The sequence below is a fragment of the Coenobita brevimanus genome, chromosome 108 (genome assembly GCF_032717465.1).
Source record: "Coenobita brevimanus isolate Jiangsu-jjx chromosome 108, ASM3271746v2, whole genome shotgun sequence".
NCBI lineage: Eukaryota > Metazoa > Arthropoda > Malacostraca > Decapoda > Coenobitidae > Coenobita > Coenobita brevimanus.
The window spans coordinates 15684417-15706326 of record NC_137061.1 but is presented as its reverse complement, the minus strand read 5'-3'; the positions used below and the strand labels follow the sequence as shown (position 1 = coordinate 15706326).

The 21910-nt window shown below is 42.6% G+C and overlaps 1 protein-coding gene and 1 pseudogene across 1 annotated transcript in view; one reads left to right on the top strand and one right to left on the bottom strand.

Moving 5' to 3' along the window:
- The first annotated feature begins 494 nt into the window (after positions 1-494).
- LOC145417074 (5S ribosomal RNA) lies at positions 495-612 on the top strand (annotated as a pseudogene).
- Positions 613-5072: 4460 nt separating this feature from the next.
- Positions 5073-21910, bottom strand: part of LOC145416994 (UBX domain-containing protein 7) — a 276989-nt gene continuing 260151 nt past the window's right edge. The window contains exon 8 of the mRNA XM_080285837.1: positions 5073-5512. Coding sequence (XP_080141963.1) covers positions 5354-5512 — 159 coding nt within the window. The 3' untranslated portion in view covers positions 5073-5353. The remainder of the gene's footprint in view (positions 5513-21910) is intronic.

The window sequence follows — 21910 nt, the reverse complement described above, 5'->3', positions numbered from 1 at the left end:
TGTATTACTTTTTCTGCTATTTGTATATCTGGTAGTATGTGTGGACATGCATGTTCCACATAGTACCTCTCAAAATTTTTTTCTTCTGTAAAAACTAATTGGAAATTCTTATTTAGTGCTTCACAAATATCTTTCTCTTGTATATAAGTGATTCCCTCCTCCGTAATTGATTGTATTATATCTTTTACTTTGGTTTTGCTTCTGATATAGCTGTAAAACAGCTTTGGTTGATCACTACTTTTATTTATTATATCCTCCTCAAACTGTCTTTGGGCTTCCCTCCTTATTCTTGTATAATCGTTTCTTGCCTGTTTGTAATTATTATACGCCCTTTCATTATTATGTCTTCTGTAACTATTCCACAACAAATCTCTTCTTTCTTTTGATTTTTTACATTCTGTATTGAACCATTTCTGTATTTTCTTATCTGCTTCTTTGTGCTGTGGGATGCACTTCCAGACTCCTATTTCATAAAATTCACAGAATTTTTTATATACAGCATTTAACCACGTTGAGTACACCGCTTCCCGTCCAATCAGCGAAGTTAAGCAACGTTGGGTCTGGTTAGTACTTGGATGGGTGACCGCCTGGGAACACCAGATGCTGTTGGCATAACGTTCTCCCTACGTGTCCAGTGGGGTTGGTGGAGGATTAGTGCCCCTCCCTGTAAAACAATTAACTCTAAGCCCTTGGCCACCCCGTTTGGGATACATGGCGTCTGGCAATGAATGAATGAATGAAAAAATCTTGTCCTCTAAGCTCATTTTCCCAATCAACTTCTAAGAAATACTTCTTTTATAGTTTAGGTTCTTTTTGTAACCGTCATTGTTGTTTACTATGTCATATGCTATCCTGAAGTTATAATTTACTACTGCATGATCGCTTTTGCCGAATGGAGGGTGATATATTAAACTGTCAATATCATTTTCTTGCCTAGTAAATATTAGATCTAGCACTGAAGGTACATCAAGTCCTCTTTTTCTGGTGGTTTCCCTCACATGTTGTGTTAGGAAGAACTCTTATACGAGATCCAGGAACTTTTGGTCCCAACAGCTTTCTTGGCTAATTATATCTAGAGTATTCCGATTTATATTTGTATTGAAATCCCCAGTTAGTATAATTCTTTCTGATTTCTCTTCCATTTTATGTAGTAATGATCTTAAACTCTGAATTGTACTCTCTGTCAGGTCCTCATATTCATCTCTTTCCCATGTGTTTGATCTGGGTGGCATGTACAAATTGGCTACAATTACTTTACCTTCAGATGTGTTGATCTCTACTGCAGTCAGTTCTACTTGTGATGGTATGTCTAGTTTTATTTCATTGACTTAGATTTTTCTTAGTTAATATTATAATTCCTCCTCCTTTTTTTAAATTTCTGTCTCTTCTCCATATATTGTATTCCTCTAAGTTTAGTATGTCATTGGATATCCTTGGTGTTAATTTTGTTTCAATTAGGCATATTTTTTGTGGTTCATTTTCTCTGACATAATCATTCATCTCTAGTAATTTAGATACCATTCCATCCACATTTGAGTACATCAACTCTATCATCTTGTTTATATACTTGTCATGACATGGTTCTACTACCTTCCTCCTTTTTATTCCATCCTGTTTGTGTACCACTTTCGTACCTGCAATCCTATTATTTTGTAAAAAAAAATTCTTCTTCTCCTCTTCTGATCTTCCCTCATTTTTTGTTTTTGCTTCCTTCCTTTTCTCTTTCAGTAATTCCAGTTCCTCTTGTGTTAGGCATCTTTTTATCCATACATTTTTGAACTCCTCTTTCTCCATAAGATTCTTTGCATTTTTTAGTATCTCTTCCACAGTGTTTACACTCTGGAAAGTCACCTTTAGAGGTCTTGTCTTGCTTTTCTCATATTTCCCTAACCTTTTGTGTTCCTCTATGTCTTTACTACAGATTTCCTCTGATACTTCTTTCAGGAGGCTCATTACATTTGCCATCTCCTTTTTGTCTCTTGTGATCCTGTTTTTTACTTCTTCCTCTTCTATACCAGTGATTACTATAGATTTGTTTATAGCTACTGAATCTCTGACTAACTTGGGATTGTTTTGGATTATTCTTTTCACTTCCTTTTTAATGCTTTTTTCTTCCACCCTTGTTTCTAAGTCTTTCTTTACTTTCACCATTTCAGCATACAGCATTAAACTCCTCACACATGCTGCATACAATGCATACAAGGACCCTTTACGATGGAGGGAAAGCCCTCTTAATGTTTGGAGGGGAAAAAAACTTCCTGTTTAAATAAAAATAGGAAAATACATTTGACACCCACTCACCCATGTTTCACGTTGTGCCATGAAAGTACACATTCACCACTTTCACTCTCTTATTTTCCTCATTCATACCTATAAAATTCCACACAGCCATACGAACCTGCCCATCTTTCCTGGGCACTGGGCAGGTACTGAGCCCTCTAGGCTCCCTGAATTTTTGCTAGTAAGTTAAACGAGAGTTGGGGGCACATTAACCCCTACCAACCCCCCTCTCTATTATATGGGGTTATGTGGTTACCAGCTGGTGTATTAAATAGTTTCCTGGTTTGCTGGAAATCATCTGAATTGTCAGTGTTGGTTTACCCGTAGAAAGCCTTACACTAAATGAGTGGATGATGGATGGAGTGGCCCCACATACCAAAATACACACAACCAATATCAAGGAGTAAAGCATAAACCGCTCTCTCCACAGCTGGTAAGGGTTGAGATGGTTCCTGTACTTCATGAAAAAGTTGGAATTGTGCAAAATATATGGTTAATTTGCTTCACCCGCCTGAACACCTCTGTAACTTATCATAATCATCCTGACCATTTTTCCCACGTACTGATGTAATTAAGAAGGATTTTAACAACATGAAAAATAAGCATGAAAGTTGGAGGGCTGTCAACAGCATACACAACGAAAGGGGCCACACAATTATTCATACCTCATGCAAGTCCCTAGAATCCTGGCTACAACTCACTGGCATGACTATGTTCACACTTTTTTAAAATAATTTTCTTATAGATTCATTTCACATCCAGAATTAATCTGCTGAATTCCCGCGGGGCACAAAAATAGAATGCTGGCTATTCGGCACTTCACCACCCATATTTTGTTTACCATACATCATCTAATTGTTTTAGCCCTATCAGGAACATAGAGGCCTGGAGCTAGGCTACTCACACCCAACATTTTAAAACAAGGTTGATCAGCCTCACTATTCCTGAGTGGCATTATGTGAGTAATAAACTCCAACCATCCCTTGAATGTAAATCCTTATGGGCCCCATCTGGTTGGAGCACCTTAAACCATTAAGTCACTAGGTGTCATCTGGTTAAATACTTACCATGCAATGTTATAAAGGATTTCCTTGGTTGCAGGAAACCATTTGGCTTGTCACCCACTACCTGATGTAGTGCTACCCTCAAGTAGCTCTACATAAGTGCTGATGGCCTGAACTACTATAAACATTTTACAACCTCTTGAATCTGATGACTTTTTTTTTTTTTTTTTTTTTTTCCCCAGGAGATTTTATTTGGCTTGAAGGAGACTTTTAGAAATGCAGTGGTTTTTCCTACCGAATGAGATCGCTTCTAATCGTGTGTGTGTGTGTGTGGGGGGGGAGGGTCACCACAGTCAAGAGGTTAAGTGTTAAGTATAGGCCTCTATATTATTACTGTAATACATAATACAGTAAAGCCTCGCTACAATGGCCCAAGCCATTCCGAAAAAAGCGAAACTCCGATAAAAGCAACATCTAGACTTCCCCCTGCTAACCTGGACATTTTCTGATATACAGTATCAGATGTTAGTCCAGATCACACCAATGGTTTTTAAACTGTTTTCACTATTACTGTAGTACTGTATTGTACTGTACATTCACTACAGTAATCAAAGGATATAAAACATATACATACAGTACCCTAGCGTCTAAGACAGGTTTGTCCAAGATGTTTCACGTCCAATACTGAGACCATAAGTAATAATCCAATACATTGCTGTAATATGGTTGCATACATCCAATACGGAACCCATGGTACATAACAGCCCAAATCCGAGGAGAATGCAGCTAAGATGGTCTCACCCAGTCCAACATGGTTCCTGCGCCCGGGAGAGTGATGTGGTTGTGATGTTGTTCAATAAAATATTGGCATCTGGTCACATGATGAGCAGGTGGGGCTTGCTTTTGTCTCCCTCACCAGAGCGTCATGGACACATTTACCGCGTGTTGCATTCAGCGCTTGCTCCTAGTTTATTGCCTCTCCTTATATAACCATGCCTAGGAAACTGTCTGCTAACCCCTTGAAGCACCACCATCTACCTCTGGGTACTAAGCAGGAGATAACCGAGTGGAAGAGGAAGGGTGAGTGCAACACGGACATTGTCAAGGCATACGGACTAAACGAGGCCAGTGCTAAGGGAATCCTACATAAGCAGGAAGAGCTGTAGAAGTCAGTGAAAGCATACAGGGGAGGGCCACTGGATTCAAGATGTTGCCCTACCGATCCTGAAGGATTTATGTGGGAAGTTGAAGATGACAAACCACCACCACCGCATAGTGATGCCAATGACCCTACCCTCCAGGGGGTCAGTAGGACTACCTGCAGCCTCGGAAAACACATCCCTTTCCCAACAAGCTCAGAAACACACACTTTCACGGGTGAGGAAATTTGTTTTGGTGCCAAAATAGGTCTAGGTTAATGTTTTTAGGGGCACTTTTCGAAGATTTTGTGACAATACTGTATTAATTTTTTCCATAAGTTCTTGTGTTGGTCCAACACATTTCTCGTCCAAGACGTGACCCTCAGGCAACAATATTAACATCATGGACATGAGGGTACTGTAATAATACTGTACAGCACAATACACTCATAAAAATGTCTTTTATTTGCCTCGTTGTGGTGAACATAGCTGAAGCAGTCAGGCAGTACGGACTGCTTCTGACTTTATCGGACTTCTTCCAATATATATGAATTTAGTCCGGTACCTCCTAGATTCTGATGAAAGCAAATTCCAGTCTATTTAAGTCCATTATATCGAGGTTTTACTGTACTACAATATGTAAGTTTTTAACTCAGAAACATGTAACAAACATATATGTAACATCTATCAGATGGATTATTTTATTAACTTATTACATGTATCAAATGCCTTATATTCTATACAGAACACTTAAAAATCATAATAAAAAGAACACCTGGCTCAATAAAATCTTTCATCCTGATTGTGCTGACTAATCTCAAAGTTTAAAACTGTTACTGCAATAATCAGTTAAAACATGACAGATGCAAGAAGATATATGTATATAAAACTATCCTTAATAAATAGCTATACATCATGCTATCATGAATGTTATCTAGCCTGGATAAACACTGTTTCTTGAGGGAAGAGTCCAGCATCTTTTAATGTTGTATTGAGGTCCATTTGGGACAACTGTCTGCGAGGAAAATTGGTGACCAGCTCATATTGTCCGCTGCCGTAGCCTTTACTGCTAATGTACTTCACCAGTGCCTGTAAAAAATACAAGATGAACAAGCTTCCTTTGGAATGGGAGACCTACATCACTGCCAACAAAATTTTCCATGACCTATACCGCCTGTCCTGTGCTGGTAGCAAATCTCTGAGTGAGTTCCTCAATGTTTTGTTGTTGCTTAACCCCAGTCTGTCTGGTTGAGCAGTCCCACTGACCACAGGTAAGCAACTGTGGGTCCACCTGAGAAGTACAATATGGAACATACACTGTACAGGGATTCAATGACCACTTGTGAGAGACAACACCTCACCAAAGGCAGAACCAGGGTCCTTCCACAGTAAGGTGCAAGGAAACAGTTTTAGGGTGGATGCTACAGCTGCTTCACCCAAGGTGCATTGTGCAACTATGTGTAGGCTTCCCTTCAGTGTCTCAGTATTTTGTAGGGCAGGTCAGTGTCAGTACACCAACAGGCCAGCTTGTCATGACATCCCATTTGGTACCTACCATACTAGCCATCCAGTGTAATGGTGGCTTGCTAATGCTCACATGTTTTACTCTACAGTTGTTGTTGCTGCTGCTTAACCCTAATCTGTCTGGCCAAGTATACCACTGACTGCAGGTAAGGAACTGCCCCTATTTAGCCATACAAGATCTGTTCAGAAAGTATCTGACCTTAGGCTCTAAAAAAATAAAATGCTAACCTGCTGAGCTAGGACACTAATCCCTCTCAAAGTAGGCCTCTTCTGACTTGATACATGTGGCCGAGCATTACTTTCACTGCCTGAAACATTTTTCAAAGTCATTTTCGGTATCTCCTGCAAGTATGTCGTCGCATTCGATACGATCTCTTCCCTCGTCTGAAATAAGGAACCCTTCAGCAGAACTCTGAGCTTGGGGAATAACCAAAACTAACACACAGCCATGTCTGGTGAGTAGGGAGCCTGCCAGACTTGCAGGATGTTTTGCTTGGCCAAAAATTCCTGAATCAGATGAGAAGAATTGGCATGGGCATTATCATGGTACAGCTTCCAATTTGCCCCGTTCAAAAAGTCTGGTTTCTTTTGCCGAACTGCATCATGAAGACGACAGATAACATTCAGGTAGTAATGCCTGCTGACAGACTGACCTTCTGGCGCATATTCATGATGCACAACACAACGGTTGTTGAAAAAAATGTTGACAAGTGAGTTCATTTGACCTTGCTGAAGGCCTGTCATGACTTTTTTTAATTTCTTCCAAGGTAACCCTGCATGTTTCCACTGGGACACCTGAGCTTTGGTTTCTGGGTCGTACTTGTACAGTATACCCAAGTCCCATCTCCAGTGATAACTCTTCAGAAAGTCTGGATCATGGTTTGCACACTCCAATATGTCTTGAGCACCATTTATTCGAAAGAAGAGATCATGACAAATGCAACAAAGCACCTGCAGGGGATACTGAAAACTGACTTTGAAAAATGTTTCAGTCAGTGGAAAGAATGCTGGGCTGTGTGTGCCAAGTCAGAAGGGGCCTACTTTGGGGGGGATTAGTGTCCTAGCTCAACAAGACAGCTATTTATTTTTTTAAGAGCCTAAGGTAGAATACTTTCTGAACAGACCTCGTATCATAGGTTCCCTACACCACTGATGTTGTGTGTGCATCTACGCATGACATGTGTTGTGCATTTCTCTATTATCTGTGTTATGTTGTATGGGCCTATTCTACAAGTGGGGCACATGTATCACCTGTCATTCCTAACCTGATGTCCTGAGCTAGCCTTGGTCAACATATCCCCCCCCTCCCCACATACACACTTTCTACCATCATCAAAAAAATTACTTCAAAAATCTTGTTATTTTTGCCACAGGTTTAAGTAAACATTAATCTAGTTGAATACAGGCTGCATTAGCCCTTCTACAATTCATTATCCCCCATTTTGATGGATAATGAGGAAGTTGAGGAACATGTATATTTTAACTGGGGTTTAATATGCCCTGCAATACTATATAGACTTACTTGTATCTTCAATTTTCTTTTGAATGACAAGAATAGAGAAAAAACCAAGATGACACCCAACTATTAGACACCATGGAAAGGAAACTTGCTTGTTGCAGGTACACTGATACAAAGAAAAATGTGCTTAGAAGGCTGAAAAAGACAGAATGTAAATAATGAATATAAATCAATAATTCAGTGACACACACGCACACACACAGGCAACGTCAGAGTCAATATGTCTGTCTCCTCACTCTGCCCTGGCCACCCTTGGCCACACCTAAATAGTATCTTTATATAAGTCAAGCTCTGTATTAGGTAGTAATAGTAGTAGTTGTTCCCTAGGTAGTCTGGCCGAACAGTCCCGAGTCCTTTAGGAAGGCCATGGCCGAGACCGGGCTTTCCCACAGAGCTCTCAAAGAGTGTATGTTGTGTTGTTGGCGTAGGTGATTGTGTGCAATGCAGTCTTCCATAATGTGCTTAATAGTATGGGGTGCTGTGTTGCATCCTGGACAGGCATCAGCGACGGAGTCATCCAGCCTCTTCTGGTAGCTTAAGAGGGCTGGATGGTGCCCACATCTCAGCCTGGCCAGGTGAACCCTGTCCTCACGAGGAAGATAGTATTCAGAAGGGTGGGTGCCAGGAGGCCGTGCATGCAGCTGTGTGTTGTCTTTAAGTGACTGAATGGAGCGGCGAGTGATCTGAGTGTGGATATGCTTCTGGAAGCTGGTCTGAGGTGGGCGAGGGGGTAGAGATGACAGTATTTGTGTATGGTATCGTGTGTTGGGTGTTGTTTTGATGTTCCTTGTTGTGGGTGGATGTGCTGCCATGTACTGTAGTGGATGTTGTGGGTTTGTGGAGGCTGCAGCAAGAAACTGGGTGCCTCTCATGTCTAGATGATCCTTGACTTTGAGGACTTTGGTTTCTTGATGTAGGTGGTCTGTGGGTGTGGTAGCTGTGCAGCCTGTGATTACTTTTAGGGCCTTGTTCTGTATGGTCTGTAGAGTGTTGTAGTGTGTTTTGGTCAGGTTAGAAGCCCAGGCAGGGCTTGCATAATTCATCACTGAACGTATGTATTGTTTGTATACTGTGGTGGTGGTTTCTTTGTTGTGTCCGAATGTTGTATGGGCAAGTGACCTCAAAGCATGGAGTCTTGGTGTTATTTTATTTTTAATGTTTGTGATGTGTTGTTTAAATGACACTGATGTATTGTATGTTACACCAAGGATTTTGGGTGGATGTGTTTGTGTGTGGGTGTGGTAAGGGAGTGTTGTTTATGGTGAGGTGTGGGATGTGACTGTGTTCTGCTGTCCAGTTTGTGAGAAGAGTCACTGTAGATTTGGCTGGGGCTATTTTGAGCCTGTTTATGGTGAACCATTCGTGTAGTGTGTTGAGGTAAGGTTGAATGATGTGTGCAGCTGTGTTTGCATTTTGGTGTGTACATGTAAGTGTTATATCATCTGCATTGGAAGCTATGTGTATCTGTGGTGTGTGGGGTGTGAGTACGTCGTGCATGTATAGATTAAAGAGTGTAGGGGACAAAACAGATCGTTGGGGGACGCCGTTTGTGAAGTTTCTGATGTTAGAAGACTGACTGGCAAATGTTACGTGTGCACATCTGCCTGCTAAGTAGTTTGCCAGCCATCTTTTTGTGTTATTGTGCATGTTTGTGTTGAGTATTTTGTTTGTGAGGTTGTGGCGGGGGATGGCATCAAAAGCTTTGCTAATGTCTAGTGTGACTAGGAGTGTTCTGTGTGGTGGCCTAGCTGAATTCATGCCATTGAAAACTCTCTGTGTAAGGTCTGTAAGAAGGGTGTTTGTGGAGTGTTGTGACCTAAAGCCATATTGTGACTGGGCTAGGGGAATGTGAGGTGTGACTAGCTGTACTATCAGTCGTTCAGTGACTTTAAAGGGGGTGCAGAGGAGTGTGATGGGGCAATGTGAGGAGGGTAACGTGGGGTCTCTGTTCAGTTTAAGGATAGTGATGGTATTGCCATGCTTCCAGATGTTGGGTATTATGTTGTGTGAGTAGCTGCAGTTTGATATGTTGGTGAGTGCTTGTATGCCTTGTGGTCCTAGGTGTTTAAGGTGAATGTTGCTTATGTTGTCTGGTCCACAGGCAGATGAGTGCTTGAGGTTGTTAATGATGTGCTTTGTCTGGTTGTAAGTGAAAGGTGCATAGTCTGGGTCCGTGAGGGAACTGTCTCTTACGTCTGATGATACGTCGGTCTTCCGGATGGGGGGTTAGATGGCTGACTTGTGAAAAGTGATCGATGAGAGTGTTTGCTTGTTGTTTGTTTGAAGGTATGGTGTCTGTTGTTGTGATGGCTGTGTGTGATTGTGTGGTGTTGCTGTTGGAAAGTGTGATGCTGTTTAATGTTTTGTAGAGTTTGCTGATGTTTGTTTTGTCGTCAAGTGTTCGGAGGTAATTTTTCCAGTTTAGTGTTTGCTGGTCTGATATTTTACTGTTTATTTGAGTGTTGAGTTCTTGTAGTTGTTGTATGGTGTCTTGTGTATGGGGTGTTGGGGAGTGTCGCAGTGTGTCCCGTTGTCTGATGATGCCTTGAATTTCTGGTGTGAAGTTGGGGTTGTGTCTCTTTCTGTTGCCTCTAGGGATGTGTCTTTTGTCTGCATGTTGTATGATTGTATTGAGAGTGTGCACAGCAGTGTTGATGTTTGTGATGAGGGTACTGTTTAGTGTTTCAAAATGTTGTTCTGTTTCAGTTACAAAGGTCTCCCAGTTGGCTCTCTTATAATTAGTGTGTGTGTGTTTGTGGCCAGCTGGGGTGATTCTGGTTTTGGTAGTGATGATGACTGGGAGGTGATCAGATCCAAGGGTTTTGACCAGTCTCCAGGATGTTGTTGGGGAGAGGTTTGGGGAGCAAAAGGTGATATCTGGGGATGATGGGAGGAAAAGGGCTTGGTGCAGGATATGAGTATGTTGATGGAGATTGTTCAGTATGAAAAGATGATCTGTTTGGGATTGTAGTACCAGCCCTCTGTCTGTGTCAGGGTTGTTGACATGCCAGGCCAACACCTTGGCATTGAAATCATCACCCAGGATGATGTTGGGTATGTTAGTGATGTGGTGCATTTGTGGAGAGTAATTGTGTGTTGCATGGGGGCTGTGCATATGGTCTAAGGAATGCAGAAGGGGAAAGGATACTCGAGTTTGGGGAGGCAACGGACATGATTGTGTGCAACACATATTTTAGGAAAAGAGACAGTAGGTTAATTACGTATGAGTCTGGGGGAAATAGCAGTCAGATAGATTATTTTCTGGTTAGGAGGGCCGATAGGAGGTTAGTGAGGGATGTTAAAGTTATAGGAAGTGAGGAGTGTGTGCAGCAGCACAAACTACTGATTTGTGATATGGTGCTTAAAGAACAAATGATGAAAAAGAGGACTTATGTACCTAGGAGGAAAATATGGAAGCTGAAAAACCAAGTAGTAAGGGATGCCTTCTATAGCGAGTTGAGGAGAGTGGTGGCTGAACAGGGAGCTGTAGACAGAGGCGTTAATGAACAGTACAGAGCCCTCAAGAACAATTTCTTGAGAGTTACTGATGTAACATGCGGCTGGACAAGAGGACCACCAAGACATAAAGTAACTTCATGGTGGGATGAGGGTGTAGAAGCTGCAATTAAGGAGAAAAGAAGGCTTTTCCGGGAATGGAAGAAGGGTGGTAGCAAAGAGGAATATTTGGCTGCCAGCGTAGGGCTAGGAGAGAGGTATACAGGGCAAAGTCTGAGTCACAGAGACAATTACTTGATAACCTAAATCATGGGGAAAGGAAAAATATATTTAGGGTGGCAGGTCAGGTGAAGAGGGATAATCGGGATATCATAGGTGAGCAGTGTGTGAAGAATGATGAAGGAAGGGTAGTGGTGAACAGTGAGGATATTAAAGATGCATGGAGAGAGCATTATAACCGGTTGTTGAATGAGGAGTTTGACTGGGACAGGGAAGGTTTGGAGCCAGCAGATCCAGTGTCTGGCCCTTGGCCTTTGATTGATACTGCTACTGTGAGTGAGGCAATAGGCAGGATGAGGGTGGGGAAGGCAGCAGGTGTGTCTGGGTTGACTGCCCGAAATGTTGAAGGCCTCAGGCGATATAGGGGTGAGTTTAGTCACTGACCTGATAAATAGGATTATTTATGAGTGTGTTGTCCCAGATGATTGGCTGAAGAGTGTAATTGTAAATGTGTATAAAGGGAGGGTGATGCCCTGGAAAGAGGGAATTATAGAGGTATAAAGCTTTTAGATCAGATAATGAAGGTAATGGAGAGAGTTTTAGAAGGTATGATTAGAGAAAAGAGTGAATATTGATGAGATGCAGTTTGGGTTTATGCCAGGTAGGGGGACCACTGATGCCATATTCATTGTTCGACAGCTTCAGGAAAAATATATTGGTAGGAGAAGGGATCTTTATTTTGTTTTTGTTGATTTGGAAAAGGCCTTTGACAGAGTCCCTAGAGAGGTGGTGAAGTGGGCAATGAGAAAGCTTGGCTTGGAGGAGTGGCTGGTTAGGGTGGTTATGGCCATGTATGTGGGTGCTCACACCCAGGTGAGAGTGAATGGAGATTTGAGTGATGAGTTTTCCGTGAATGTTGGTGTGCATCAGGGGTCAGTCTTGAGTCCCATGTTGTTTATCATGGTACTTAGAAGCCCTTTCACGTGACTTTAGAAAACGGACTCCGTGTGGGAGTTGTTGTATGCTGATGATTTGGTGTTGATTGCAGAGAATGAAGGGAGGCGGAGGAAAGGTTTAGGAAGTGGAGAGATGGTATGGGGCAAAAGGGTTTAAGGGTAAATGCAGATAAAACAAAAGTGATGATATCTAGGGTTGGTGGCGGTACTGTCAAAGACGAGGGAGAGTGGCCATGTGCAGTTTGCCACAAGGGCGTGGGAAGTAATTCCATCTTGTGCGGTGTGTGTGATAAATGGGTGCATAAGAGATGTAGTGGTATCAGAGGTAGACTGCGAGATAATGCTGATTTTATGTGTACGGCGTGCCGAGGTGAGCAGGTGGAGATCGTCAGACGTGAAAGAATTGAACTTGCTGGTGAATCTCTTGAGTGTGTGGAAGAGTTTTGTTATTTAGGAGACATGTTGTGTGCTGGAGGTGGGGCTGGAGCTAGCTCTGTGGCTAGGGTGAGAAGTGGTTGGAAGAAGTTCAGGGAGCTCTTGCCTCTCTGACATTGAGAGGGCTCTCCCTACGTGCTAAGGGGTCTTTGTATGCAGCGTGTGTTAGGAGTGTAATGCTTTATGGCAGTGAGACCTGGGCAGTGAAGGAGGAAGACATTCGCCGGCTCAGACGTACAGAAATGACAATGATTAGGTGGATGTGCAGTGCGTCCCTGCGTCCAAGGCCTGGAGGGGCTGGGTTTACAATGGAAGAGTTGAGAGGTAGGATGGGACTGGAGTGTATTGGTGTTGTGATGAGGAGAGGTAGATTGAGGTGGTTTGGACATGTGGAGAGGATGGGGGATGATAGTTGGGTGAGGAAGGTGAGAAGTGTTAATATTGGGGGGGGGGTTATGAGGGGTAGACCGAGAAAGACATGGGACGAGGTCATTAAGTGTGACCTTAGGGTTAAGGGACTGAACAGGGAGGCTGCAATGGATCGTGCAGCATGGAGAGCCGCCATTAGGTGACCAAGGCCGACACATGCAAGCATGTTGGAGCCTTTAAAAACGAAAACGAAAACGAAAACTGTGGGGATGTTTGGGGGGAATGTATGTGTTGGCGATTGTTATATCTGATTTGTTACCAGTGCGTATTTTAATTGATTGTATTTCTAGTGCGGTGTCATGTGGGGGAAGAAGTGACTTTGTGTGTGCACTGGTATCTGAAAAGTTGATGGATTTGTGTACCAGGGTGATAAGTTCACCGCCACCGCTGTTGGCCCGGTCTTGTCGAATGGTTATGAAATTACGAAATGCAGGTACTTTTTGTGTTTTGTGTAGTTTTGTTTCTTGTAAGATGGCAATGTGTATGTTTTGTTGTTTGATGAATTGTGTGAGTTCTTGTTTTTTGGTGTTTATGCCTCTATGTTTAATTGAAGGATGTTTATGTTGTGTTGCCATGTGTGTTGGCTGCTCCAGCACAGGGTAGGAGGTGGTGGTGTGGGTGGAGAGGAAGGGGTAGGAGAAGGTTGTGACAGAGGTAAGGGTTGGGGTGAATTAGGATGCACTGCACTGCACATCCACCTAATCATTACCGTTTCTGTACGTCTGAGCCTGCGAATATCCTCTTCCTTTACTGCCCAGGCCTCACTACCATACAGCTTTCCACTCCTAACACATGCTGCATACAAAGATCCCTTAGCACAGAGGGAGAGCCCTCTGAATGTCAGGAGAGATAATAGCTCCCTGAACTTCTCCCAACCACTTCTCACTCTAGCCACAGAGCTAGCTCCTGCCCTACCTCCAGCACATAACATATCTCCCAATTAACAAAACTCTTCCACACACTCAAGAGACTCACCAGCAAGTTCAATCCTTTCATGCCTGGCAATCTCCACATGCTCTCCCCGACACACTGCACACATGAAATCAGCATTATCTCGCAGTCTACTTCTAATACCACTACATATCTTATGCACCCACTTATCACAAACACTGCACATGATAGAATTACTTCCCATGCCCTTGTCACAAATCGCATGTGGCCAATTTCCCTCTTCTTTGACAGAACTGCCACCAGTGCTAGATACCATCACTTTTGTTTTATCTGCATTTATCTGAAGCCCTTGTGCCCCATACCATCTCTCCACTTCCTAAATCTTTCCTCCGCTTCCCTTTCATTCTCTGCAACCAACACCAGACCATCAGCACCAAATCATCATTTCTCATGGGAGTCCATTTCTGAAGTGATGTGAGAGGGCTTCAAGTACCATGACAAACAACAAGGGGCTCAAGACTGACTGCTGATGCACACCAACATTCATGGAGAACTCATCACCCAAATCTCCATTCACCCTAACCTGGGTGCAAGTACCCACATACATTGCCATAACGACCCTAACTGATCACTCCTCGATCCCAAGCTTTCTCATTGCCCACCTCACCACCTCTCTAGGGACTCTGTCAAAGGGCTTCTCCAAATGAACAAAAACAAAGCACAGTTCTCCTTTCTTTCCGATGTATTTTTTCTCACGTTCTTGAACAATGAACATGGCATCAGTGGTCCCTTTGCCTGGCATAAACTGAAACTGCATCTCATCAATATTCACTATTTCTCTAATCATACCTCTAGAACTTTCTCCAATACATTCACTATCTGGTCTAAAAGCTTTATGCCTTTATAATTTCCTCTTTCTAGGGCATTACCATTCCCCACGTACACATTTACAATTACACTCTTCAGCCAATCATATGGGGCAACACACTCATATATGATCTTATTCATCAGGTCAGTGACTAACATCACTCCTGTATCTCTTGAGGCTTTCAACATTTCAGCAGTCAAACCAGACACACCTGCTTCCTTCCCCACCTGCATCCTGCCTATTGCCCTCCGAACAGTAGCAATGTCAATAAAAGGCCAAAGGCCAAACCACCCCTGAATCACATCTTTTTTTATGTTTCTGTGCTAAGTCTGTTCTTCGCTCTGCTAAAAATAATTTCATCTGAACTAAATGCTCTCAACTCTCCAACTCGAATTCTTCCCGCACCTTCTGGCACCATGCCAAAAACCTTTCTAATAACTTTACCTCATCATCCTTCCCACATCTTTTCTACTCTGATGGCTCTGTAGCTATTTCTTCTACTGATAAAGCAGATCTCTTCGCTCAGACTTTCTTCCACCTTAGATGATTCCTGTGCTGTTCCTTCATCACGTACCCCCCTCTGACTTCCTCATGGCTGACATTAAAATCTCTTCAGCTGATATATTTTCTCCCATCACTGGCGTCAATACTAACAAGGCATATGGGCCTGATGGAGTCCCTCCTTTTGTCCTCATGAACTGTGCTTACACCCTCCCTAGGTAAACTCTTTTGCCTTTGTCTTTCAACTTGTATCTTTCCTTCTTGCTGAAAGTTTGCTCTAATTCAGCCAGTCCCAAAGAAGGGTGACCATTCCCAATCCTCTGACTATCATCCAATTGCTTTAACATCCTGTGTCTCAAAAGTTTTCGAGTAATTTCTAAACAGAAAAATTTTAAAGCATCTTTCCTAACACAACCTTCTTTCTGATTGTCAGTAGGGGTTCTGTCAGGGACGCTCCACTGGCGATCTTCTCACCTACCTTTCAGACTCCTGGTCATCCTCCTTTCGGGACTTTGGCGAAAGCTTTGTCATTGCACTTGACATATTAAAGGCATTCGATCGAGTCTGGCATAAATCTTTAAATTCCAAACTGCCCTCTTACGGTTTCTCTCCTTCTATCTGTGCCTTCATCTACAGCTTCCTTTCTGGTTGTTCTATAGCTGCTGCTGTAGACGGCCATCGTTCTTCTCCTAGATCTATCAACAGTGGTATTCCTTAGGGCTTTGTCCTATGACCAACTCTCTTTTATTCATCAATGATCTCCTAAGCTGAACATCTAATCCTATCCACTCGTATGCTGATGACTCCACTCTTCACCTTTCCATTCGGTTTCCGCAACGTCCATCTCAGCAGTTACTTCAATAAACAAGGGATGAGGCTATGGCACACCTTATGTCTGACTTGGCTCGTGTCTCTGACTGGGGTAAAAATAATCTTGTTGTTTTTAATGCATCAAAGACTCAGTTTTTAAACATATCAACCCATCAAATCCTTCCACAGGAGTACCCACCAATGTTTAACAATATCCAGCTCAATCCTGCGTCATCCATGAACATGCTTGGGGTTTCATTCACTCAGGACTTATCTTGGAAAGATCACATTGCATCACTTGTAAAATCTGCTTCCAAGAGATTAGGTGTGCTAAGCCAGCTCTGTACTTTCTTTACCCCTGCACAGTTATTGACTTTATACACAGATTTTATTCGCCCCTGTTTAGAGTACAACTCTCATGTGTGGGGAGGCTCCCCACATACAGCTCTTCTCAACAGGGTGAAGTCAAAGGCTTTTTGTCTCATCAACTCTCCTCCTCTTACTGGCTCCCTTCAACCTCTGTCTCTTTGCCGCACTGTTGCCTTTTTATCTCTTTTCTATCGCTACATCAATGGTCACTGCTCCTCTGAACTATCTGCCTGCATCCTCCCACCTCTACGGCGAGTGCGTACCACCTGTCTAGCAGCAAACTCTCATCCCTTTTCTGTCCAACACTCTAATGCAAGAGTTAATCGTTACTCCCAGTCCTTCATTTATGCAACAGGTCAACTCTGGAACTGTCTCCCTCTGTCTGTATTTCCTACTTCCTATGATCTCCAGTCTTTCAAACGTAGTGCGTCCAGGCATCTCAAAATGAAAGATCTTGAATCTGTGCTCTCGTTTGTAATTTTTTTTTATTTCTTGGAAGGAACCATTTTGCACACTCAGCCTTTGGTTCCTTTTTCCTTGAAAAAAAAAAAAGAAAGAAAAAAAAAAAAAAAAAAAAAGGATCTGCTGGATCCAAACCTTCCCTATCCCAGTCAAACTTGTTATTCAACAACCAGCCATAATGCTCTCTCCATGCATCTTTAATATCCACACTGTTCACCACAACCCTTCTTTCATCATTCTTCACACACTGTTCACCTATGATATCCCTGTTCTCCCTCTTCTTCTGATCTGCCACCTTAATAATCATATTCTTCCCTTCCACACAAATTAGGGTATCAAGTAAAAGTCTCTGTGACTCTGACTTCGCCCTGTAAACCTGTTTTCTAGCCCTATGCTTGGCAGCCACTTTTTTTTTTTTTTTTTTTTTTTTTTTCCTGTGCTCAGGAGAAGATTATTACTGTACACCACTTACACCATTATGTTAGAGTTATCATGACAAATGTTGTGAAGATAAGTAATCCTTTGGCTGCAAATTAAAATCTTTGCAAATTGTTTTCGATGAGAAAACTTTTTTTTTTCTTCTGTGCTGTGATGATTAGTACTGTTAACCATTATGTTAAAGCTATTATGACAAGTGTTATGTTTTGAAATAAACCACTTTTTATTTTGCAATAACACATGACGGATGATTTTACTTAACTCACTGAAACTCTGCAGCCAAAGTTTGAAGGAAAGATATGAAGTAATGATATTGTGAAACACAAAGGAGAGAAAGTGAAATACTTCTATGCAGTGTACTGTACATGACTGTAAACTTACTCTTAAATAATCATGATGCAATACCTCCTCTTAAGGAATCACCATACAGCACCCTCACTAGTTTCGCGATATATACTCTCACAAAATTTCGTTTCACGATGGTAAGGGATTTTTTTTTTCTAGGAGTCTCGCAATTTTTCTACGATTTTCGCGAGCCCCCGCATCTCCTCAGTCACTTGTTTTGAGCCACTGCTGCCATGTTTGTCACGTTACATCCCCCAGCACTTTGTGTTATTGTGATAAGAAACAGGGAAGTAAGCATGGAAGTGAAAAAGTTACTACATGACAGTATTGTGATACCAACTCTAACGTACGGAAGTGAAGCTTGGACGTTGTTGGAAGGACACAAGTCAAGAGTGAGAGCAGTGGAAATGAGTTATTTAAGAGGAGCCTGTGGAGTCACATGGAGAGACAGGCTGACGAATGAGGATATAAAGGAGTGTTGTGGTGTGGATGTGGATGTGATAGGAAGCGTTATGAGGAACACACTGAGGTGGTTTGGCCATGTGGAGAGGATGGAGGGTGAAAGACTGACGAAGAGAGTGTATGTGAGTGAGGTGGAGAGGGGAAGAGGGAGAGGGAGGCCGAGGATGAGATGGAGGGATGGGGTGGAGAGGTATATGAGAGAGGGGGGTGTGAGTTGGGAGCAAGGCAGTGAAATGGCGGGGGACAGGGCGACGTGGAGGCGATTTGTTTGTGGCCACCCCAGACGGGATTAAGGCATCTGGCAATAGATAGATAGACAGTGATCTAACATTCACAGGATAATCTCTTGAGTCTCTAGTTTGCGTGTTGTGTAACGTGTTTCACAATTACCTAATAAGTGACTGCAGCGCTGAGGGTTCAAAGAAGGGCAAGGGTACCCAGATGTACCGTAAAGGTGTGAGTAAGAAGAAAATAATATTCTCTGGAAGAAAAGCGTGGTATACTAGCCATGCTGGACAATAGTGCTAGAATATGTGATACTGTGAAGAAGTTTAACTGCCCAGAATCAACACTGTGTTCAATTAAAATGAACCATGATGCAGTGAGTGCTAGTGTGAATTTATTTTCCTGTTTCTTGACTGGACATGCATTTAGTTTAACCTCTGAAAGAAACAGACTCCTTCTTGTAACTGAACATTATCTGAGGGAGTGGGAGGCAAGAAGAAACCGTGAGCAAGGTAGCTGTCAGACTCCGATAACATCATTCCTGTCCTCTCATATTCAACAAGCCCAGGCTTTGGAGAACATACAGCCTGAGGAGGACAACGGTGCTGTGGACAAGGACAAACTGATGACACTGGGGAGCTTGGGGAGCTCCCACTGGATTTTGTGGGCTTTGATGTTGAAGCATCAGGAAGTGGTGGTGTGGGGGACTCAATAGCGGTGGCGGGGAGCAGGAAGGGGGCAGTTGGTAACTAACCACTGCTCCCAGCCTCAGAACTATTCCTCAAGCCCCATCAAGCAGTTCAGCCTAAGTGTCAATGTTAGTAAATTCTTTGTTCAGCATTATATTATATGCCTGATTAACTGTATGTAATTTATAGTAGGGGTATTGTGTTATTAATGCATAGCTAAGGGGGAATGAGGTGGCTAACCCCGAAACTAGTTACCACTATTTACACATAAAGTATACTCACAAGTTTCGCGAGTTTGAGTTTCACGATGCAATTGCAGTACCACATACATCCACTTTCGCACCCTCAAGCACCTGGACAATCTCTCTCTCTTTCACCTCATCATTCACCCCTCTTACATTCCATGTAGCCATTACCAAGTCCTTTGTCCGGTCCTGGGTCGTCATCGTTAGGTCCGTCCTTGTCCGAGGCTTCTTGTTTGTTTTTCTAGTTAGTTGTTTTCCGGGGAGGGGCACTAACCCTCCGCCAACCCTTTTAGTCGCCTTTTACAACAAGCAGGGATACTGGGAGAGTATTCTTGAAAAACCCCCCTACCCCCAGGGGGTAGTGAGTATGGAAAATATTTAGCAGTGTACAGGGTACTTACAACACATCCGTGGCTGTTATGAATATTAACCCCCATCCTCTAAGGCTCTGGCAGTGGTGAAAATGCTCTTGAAACACGTACAGTAATCCAGTGTTGTGCTGCACTTAATCCTTTATACTGTGAATTATAACTTTTTAACATTGCACATTCTGTTCTTACTTGTGCCACACCAGTTGTAACACGCCAGTTTGCACTCTGCACTTAATCCTTTGCATTCTGAATTATCATTTAATACCGTAAACTCCCATGTGGTCTGGTGGCAAGGTATTGCAGTTTATTCACTGTGTATTCACAAAAATGAGCACGTGTGGCAGCCACTGCAATGAGCGTCTAGTCATGACAGTAGTTTGGCGAAACTGGGGAGGGGATGAAGCAGGGGCACGCTCTACTACGCGTGAAAACACAGCTGTTTGACGCCATGAGCCAAATTCAAAGTACATGTACAGCTGAAACTATCGGATTTTTCTTTTCTTTTCTTTTCTGCTTTTTTACGTTTTTTGGCCATTTCGGGGTTCTGAAGGCCCAGGCCCAAAATGTCCAGGAATTGGGCTGTCTGGGAATTGAGCGTCCGGGTATTATAGGGATTATTGTACCACTCTTCCCTGCCGAATGATGGCCAAACCCCATTATAGCTTTTTTTTTTTTTTTTTTTTTTTAAATACTGATTTTGATGATATTTTAGACTTAAAACTTGTGTTTAGGTTGATTTATAAACTGTCCTTAGACTTAGATTACCGGTAATGTGTTTTAGTCATAGGTGAGGAGGAAATTGTCATTTTGGGGTACAGTTTACTAAGTTTGATTTTGTCCAGGAACGTGGAAAGTATTAACAATATATGGAGTAGATGGGAAATTGTTGAATGCTGTGAAGAGTATGTATGAGAGTGCTAAGGATGCAGTGCATGTGGGTAGTGAACTGAGTGAATTTTTCTATAAGAAGGTTGGGTTGAAACAGGGATGTGTTATGTCTCCATGGCTGTTCAATCTGTACATGGATGGGGTTATAAAAGAGATGCAAAGGGGAGCTGCAAGGCTTCATGGATGAGTTTGGGAGAGTGTGTAAGAAATGGAATCTAAAGGTCAATGTAGGGAAGAGTAAAGTTATGGTCTTCGATAGAAGTGAAGTCAGTGAATGTACAGTGAGGCTGGATGATGAAGACATGGAAAATGTGGGTATGTTTAAGTACCTGAGTAGTGTAATGAGTAAAGATGGAAGTTTGGTGGGTGGAGTGCTTGAAAGGGTATAGCAAGGAATGAAGGTTGCTGGTTCCTTGAAAGCAGTGATAAGAAACAGGGATGTGAGCAGGGAATTTAAAAAGTTACTACATGACAGTATTCTGATACCAACTGCAATGCATGGAAGTGAAGCTTGGATGTTGTTGGAGGGACACAAGTCAAGAGTGAGTGCAATGGGAAAAGTTATTTGAGAGAAGCCTGTGGGGTCACATGGAGAGAGAGACTGACAAATAAGGATGTAAAGAAGCGTTGTTGTGTGGAAGTGGATGTAATAGGAAGCGTTAGGAGAAACACACTGAGGTGGTTTGGCCATGGAGAGGATGGAGAGTGAGAGTCCGACGAGGAGAGTGTATGTGAGTGAGGTGGAGGGGGAGAGGGAGGGGGAGGCCAAGCATGAGATGGAGAGATGGAGTGGAGAGGTATATGAGAGGAGGGTGTGAGTTTGGAGCAGGGCAGTGAAATGGCAGGGGACAGGGTGACGTGGAGGCGATTTGTTTTTGGCCACCCTGTATGGGATTCAGGCATTTGGCAATAGATAGATAGATAGATAGATAGATTTTTATCCAGACTTATTTTTGGTGGTAGGTGGGGTGCCCATCATCCACCCACTTGGTGTAGTGGTGCTCTGTTTTCAAGGTGGCTCAACTTTGGAATGGAAAGGAATGGAATATGAAGTTTGGGCCAAAGGCCAAGCACTGGGACCCGAGAGGTCATTCAGCGCTTTGATAAGAGAGATATGAAAGACAATAGTTAAAAAAAAAAAAAAAAAAAAAAAAAAAAAAAAAATAATATAAAAACAGAGAAAACTACTACACAATAATCATGCAACTAAAAATCGTAGGTAAAATGAAAACAGATGTAGACAGCAAGCCCTAAAACACAACTATGACAACACTAATCACAACTTGCAGTATAGCCCTGTCTCCTTTAAAAAAGCCATAAGGCTAGAAACATTTGCCCTATTACCTAAAACAACTGATAGGGATCCCCTATTTGTTACAAATTTC